The 6000-nt window shown below is 45.5% G+C and overlaps 1 protein-coding gene across 3 annotated transcripts in view; it reads right to left on the reverse strand.

Moving 5' to 3' along the window:
* tspan17 (tetraspanin 17) overlaps window positions 1-5339 on the reverse strand; it is a 54586-nt gene extending 49247 nt beyond the window's left edge. Inside the window, exon 1 of one of the 3 annotated variants that reach the window (XR_004413447.1) lies at window positions 4977-5339. Coding sequence is in view for 2 of the 3 variants with exons in the window: in XM_033029478.1 (XP_032885369.1) it covers window positions 4977-5057 (81 nt within the window). In the remaining variant the exon portion in view is untranslated. The remainder of the gene's footprint in view (window positions 1-4976) is intronic. The other 2 variants (XM_033029478.1, XM_033029477.1) reach the window with 2 other exon arrangements.
* Between the last annotated feature and the right edge of the window lie 661 nt (window positions 5340-6000).

Consider the following 6000-nt stretch of genomic DNA (forward strand, 5'->3'; position numbering starts at 1 on the left):
TGGTGAGAGTGGGGTTATTGATTTTGCTGAGTGTGGCTTTGGAGCCTATGAGGAGGATTTCTGTCTTATCGCTGTTGAGTTTGAGGAAATTATGTTGCATCCAGGTTTTTATAGCTGACAAACAGGAGTTGATATGGGACGGGGGGGGGTTGTGGGGGGATTTGGTGCCAAGGTAAATCTGGGTGTCATCAGCGTAACAGTGGAAGTCCAGATTGAAGTGGCGGAGTATCTGACCAAGGGGGAGGATGTAGATGATGAAGAGGAGGGGGCCGAGTACGGAGCCTTGGGGAACGCCTTGAGTGACTGCGGCTGTAGCAGAGGTGTGGTTGTGGAGAGAGATGAAGTGGGATCTGTTGGAAAGGTAGGAACGGAGCCAGCTGAGTGCAGAGCCTTCAATGCCGAGGTCTTTGAGTCTGGTGAGCAGGATGTTATGGTTCACTGTATCGAAGGCTGCGCTCAGGTCGAGGAGGATGAGGATGTTGAGGGAACCAGTGTCAGCAGAGGTGAGGAGGTCGTTGAGGACTTTGAGGAGAGCAGTTTCTGTGCTATGGAGGGGGCGAAAGCCAGATTGGAGGGGTTCAAGTAGGTTATACGCAAGGAGGTGGGAATGAAATTGCGACGCAACGATATACGCTCCAGGGTTTTTTAAAGAAAGGGGAGGTTTGAGATTGGGCGGTAGTTAATGAGAGAGGAGGGATCAAGACCAGGTTTCTTTAAGATTGGTGTAACGGCAGCAGTTTTGAAAGCGGAGGGGACAATTCCTTGGGACAATGAGGAGTTGAAGAGATTAGTGAGGTAGGGGCAGAGAACGGGGAGGCAGGACTTCAACAGGGGAGTGGGGAGAGGGTCGAGGGAGCATAGTCCACCCCATTTCAGGGCACCCTGCTTGGGCGACATGGCTTCATCGGTGTTTGTAATTGCCTCATAATGTAGGTATGAGAGCTCTCAGCGCCTAGAGCTCTCTTTCCTCCAGTCTTTCCATCACCGTTGGAAACTTTTATTGCTGTTTATCAACATGAAGACCAAAGTTGTGCCAATGAAATTCAAAAAAAGCCATTATGAGACTGAGAAACAAGAAAAATACTGTTAGAGGCATCAGCCAAACCTTAGGCTTACCAAAATCAATTTGGAAAATCATTAAGAAGGAGAGCACGGGTGAGGTTACTAATCGCAAAGAGACTGGCAGGCCAAGGAAGACCTCCACAGCTGATGACAGAAGAATTCTCTCTATAATAAAGAAAAATCCCCAAACACCTCTCCAACAGATCAGAAACACTCTTCAGGAGTCAGGTGTGGATTTGTGAATGACCACTCTCTGCAGAAGACTTAATGAACAGAAATACAGAGGCTACGCTACTAGATGCAAACCACTGGTTAGCCATAAAAATAGGATGGCATGGTTACAGTTTGCCAAGAAGTATTTAAAAGAGCAACCACAGTTCTGGAAAAAGGTCTTGTGGACAGGTGAGACGAAGATTAACTTATATCAGAGTGATGACAAGAGCAAAGTGTGGACGAGAGAAGGAACTGCCCAAGATCCAAAGCACATCACCTCATCTGTGAAACACGGTGGTGGGGGTGTTATGGCCTGGGCATGTATGCTGCTGAAGGTACTGGCTCACTTATCTTCATTGATGAAACTACGGCTAATGGTAGTAACATAATGAATTCTGAAGTGTAGACACATCGTATCAGCTCAAGTTCAAACAAATGACTCAAATGGCCAGCGGTTCATTCTACAGCAAGACAATGATCCCAAACATACTGCTAAAGCAACAAAGGAGTTTTTCAAAGCTAAAAAGTGGTAAATTCTTGAGTGGCCAAGTCAATCGCCTGATCTAAACCCAATTGAGGAGAGAGAAAGAGAGAGAATGTCAGCTTGTGACCGTCAATGACACAGATGTTCCACAGAAGGCTGAACTATTTATATAATCTGCTTGCTCTTGCCCCAAGTAATTATGAAAAATAAAGCAACTGAAATTACATCAAAATTGTTCAGAAAATGATTTTCTTCAGGGATAAAAAGTATTAAAAATGAATCCTCAAAAATTGTAATAATTCTGATGGATTCAGGACTGAAACGTCACCCGTCTGTTCCCTCCCCAGATTCTACTAATTCATTCCCAGCACAGAAGCTGCCTGAACTACCGAGTTCTTCCAGCACTTTTTGCATTTCATTCAAGATTCCAGTCTAATCTCATGTAATCCTGATGATTCTGTTTTCAGACATAAGAGCGGATCGTTCTATACAAAACAATGCTTTCTTAATGTGAAATATTAATACTTCAGTGTAATATTTCAATTAGTGTATCTAAACAGTTTAGTCTGTACTACAAAGTTAACATTTTTTGCCAGAAATGGCGAATTTAATGATTAAATCAGATGTTAATGCATAGGCAAGACTAAATACCAAATTACAGCAATTAAAAACAAAGACCGCACCCTGATCCAAAGTATTGTTAATCATCCTTTAACATTTGATTTTTTTAAACTTTTAGATGTGTTTCAGTCCATCCAAGTTCAACTTCCACTGATTTCTGCTCATGCCCCCCGGACAATATAAAACAAACACATGGAAATGTTTCCATGGGGTTGCATTAAAAATGGAATACTACAGTAATTACACATTAAAACTGAAGATCACGCTCAGAACTGTCATTCTTGGAAAATTTCTAGCTGATGGGTGGGGTGTCCTTTTTCCAACCCCACCTCTCACTCCCATGCATATTTGCTTCAAATAGACTCAAGCTCATCCAAAACTCTTTAAACCATAACATGACTTTGTTAGCTTTATATGGTTGGTCTAATTCAATAGACAATAGGTGCAGGAGTAGCCATTCAGCCCGTCGAGCCAGCACCGCCATTCAATGTGATCATGGCTGATCATCCACAATCAACACCCAGTTGAGCAAAGTATCAATTTAAATACTCTCATTTGCCTCATATCTATCTGTAGCCTTCGCCTTTTCCAGAATCCACCCAGATAAGAGCTCCTTCAGTTTTGAATATCTACAATGTTAAGAGCACCACCTTTACTTACCATTTCTTAAGCTGTTCTGGTCACAAACTTCAGAACAGCTACACTAAAAACTCAATTTTCTTTCCTCTGTTAAAAACCTTGTTAAAGCCTACCCCTGACTAAACATTTAAGCAATCTATCCCAACATATCTTTATGCAGCTCTGTATCATAACACCACTTTGAGGATGTTTTAGTATGTTAAAGATGAAATATAATTACAAGATGTTGGATGAAAGAGAAGCCTGCGGTTCCATCCACCACATCACTTTGATAGGATAGCCTTAGAAATAGACAGAGTACTTAAAAACATCAAGTTGTGCAAATGCACATGACTGGTCTGTAGAAGTTTAGAAACTTACAGATGAAGCCATTTGGCATATCATGTCTGTGCTGAATCCTGCCAAATTTCACTTTTCAGCTGTTTATTCATTGTCTTCATGTTTAAGTCTATCAAAAGTTTCTGCCTATAATACTCAACTAAGACCCAAGTATTCTTCATGGAAAAACTCATCAATAATTTTAGATGTGTGATCCTAGTTTCTGCCAAGGGAAGAATGTGCATCCACTAAAAAATAGTCCTCTCTCGAATCTGACCTCAGCCTCCTCTTGTCCTTGGGTAAAAATGTAGCCTGTTCATTAATCTTTCCTCGCAGCAACAATCCCTTGTACGGTGCACATGCCAGTGGCAATTCTCATCAACACAAAGTGCAGCTCAAAAGTAAAAACATGGACAGAGGCAAGGTCCAGCCTGCAGACAATGTAGCCAAAAAAATGGCTGGGAGTACTCAGCAAATGAGAAGTTGTACGGGTTAAAAAGATGGGGTGTAAAGTAAAGTGGAAGGGGAAGGAACCAAGTTAAAAGATTCAGCCACAGGGAGTGTGTGGGATTCAGCAGTGTGAGCATGTTGGGCATGATGCCAGGTTGTGTGGGAGTGTCATGTGTACCTACTGTCCTGCATTCATACAATGTGTGCCAATAAGTGTATCTAACATTACAGAGCAATAATCAATGTTTATTGTTATCGTGGATCTCTCGTTGAATATTTTTTTGTCAACGTGGCCCCCACTTGAGAAATAGCGAACATCATTGCTCTAGATTAATTACACCCTTTATGTAATGTAGCCAAGACCGTAAACAGTACTCCAGCTGTGACCTATTATGTTACACATCTCCAGCTTAACCTCGTTTTTTATACTCGGCCAATAAAACGTTACACTACCTACCTTTCACACCACTTCCATATTATTTTACAAATCATTGTAACAGTAAACAAGAAAGGATGCAGCAGGACTCAGTTTGGTGTACCAAGCTTTTCAACCACCGATCGCAATTGGACGATTTTGTTTGAAAGAGAAATAATGTTGGCTCATGATTTTTTTCCCAGAGAAGTTATGAAATTGAAAACAATGGCATCCTTTCCGACCGGCTGGCTCTCCGCATCAATTCAAACAAAAGGAGCAAAGAGTTACTGAGTGGCACTGTGATAAACGGGAAAACTGCAGTACAAACTGAAGCACGATTGTAACAACGGCGTCTCCTACTCTACAAAACAGTGGCCAGATTTCCTTGTGGCTTTTGTCACGCTTCACCATTGAAACTCCAGGAACTCAAAGACACCCACCACCTCCCCTTACCCTCGCAGGTACCCAGTTTTAAAACATTCCACGTCGTTTCGTCGGCGACAAAAGGGCGAAGTTTCTGGGGTTGCAAGAGGAGTGGTTTGTAGAGGAAGTTTTTGTTCCGCCCGGCGCTGCGGATCGGGACAAAAGACAACCTCCCGACCTTTTGTTCTGTATAAGGATGCACAAAGAAACCTAGCAGCTACACACCAGCCAGTTTAATATTGGATGTGGGAAATAATCGTGCATTCTCCCTAATGCTGACCGGGAGTCCGATCAGGCACCCTAGGTACCACCCTGGGCACCAACACCCGGCGCCGGCTTCCCTCAACTCACCCAGAAGATGATGTTGAAGCCGAACAGGACGTACTTTACGCAGCAACTAACTTCGGGGCCCTTGAAGTGTTTGCCGGACATGGTGAGCGGGAAGGCGGCGGCGGTGGGAGCGGACGGTCGGGGAGGGAGACCCCGGCGGAGCCGGAGCCCGGCGGCCGCCCGGTTCACTCGCGATCAACGGCCAGCGAGAGGAGCCAGGCGCCGAGGCCCGCCCGCCCACAGCAGGGGCACCGAGCGATCGTGCATCGGGGCTGCCCTCGGTCCGACAGCCGGTCGACAGCTCACAGCTCCATGGCATCGACGCCCGCCGGGCGACCGTCAACCGTCTGTGCCCATGCACCCCCTGCCCCGCCTCCGCGCATGCGCCGGCCGGGCCCTGCACGCATGCGCGGATGGGGGGAGAGAGGAGCAGGGACGGGGCGGGGCGGTTCCGTCGTGATTGACATGTCTAGTGACGCCGCTAGGTGGGCGGGGCAAACTCTCCCTAAGATCTTTGATCCCCGGGGATCTAATAATAATAATAATAATACATTTTATTTGCGGGCGCCTTTCAAAGTCTCAAGGACACCTTACAGAAAATTAACAAGAGAGAAAAAACATATAGTCGGAGTAAAATAAATAATAAGGACATCACCAATACACAAATTAAAGACAGAATTCGCTCCAAAGACAAAAAATCTAAAACACAATGTGAAGAGAGAGCAGCGGCAGCTAAAGCGCGCCAGCGTCCACTCTCCCTTCCGACAGCCATCTTGGACACAAACTAACATATTCACATTACACACAAAAAATCAGCCCCCCACAATGGATACCACTGTGGGGGAAGGCACAATGTCCAGTCCCCATCCCCAGTTCTCCCAAAGTCAGGCCTATTGAGGCCTCCGCTATTGCCTCTACGGAGGCCCGATGTTCCTGGCCGTTCTGGCCGGGTGCTGTTGCCCCGGCGTTGGGAGAGTCCTTTCAGCGGCTGGGCCACCTGGAACGGCCGCTTCCTAACTGGGGACCGCGGCTTCCGAAGCCGACA

This window comes from Amblyraja radiata, chromosome 11 (genome assembly GCF_010909765.2).
Source record: "Amblyraja radiata isolate CabotCenter1 chromosome 11, sAmbRad1.1.pri, whole genome shotgun sequence".
Classification (NCBI taxonomy): Eukaryota; Metazoa; Chordata; class Chondrichthyes; order Rajiformes; family Rajidae; genus Amblyraja; species Amblyraja radiata.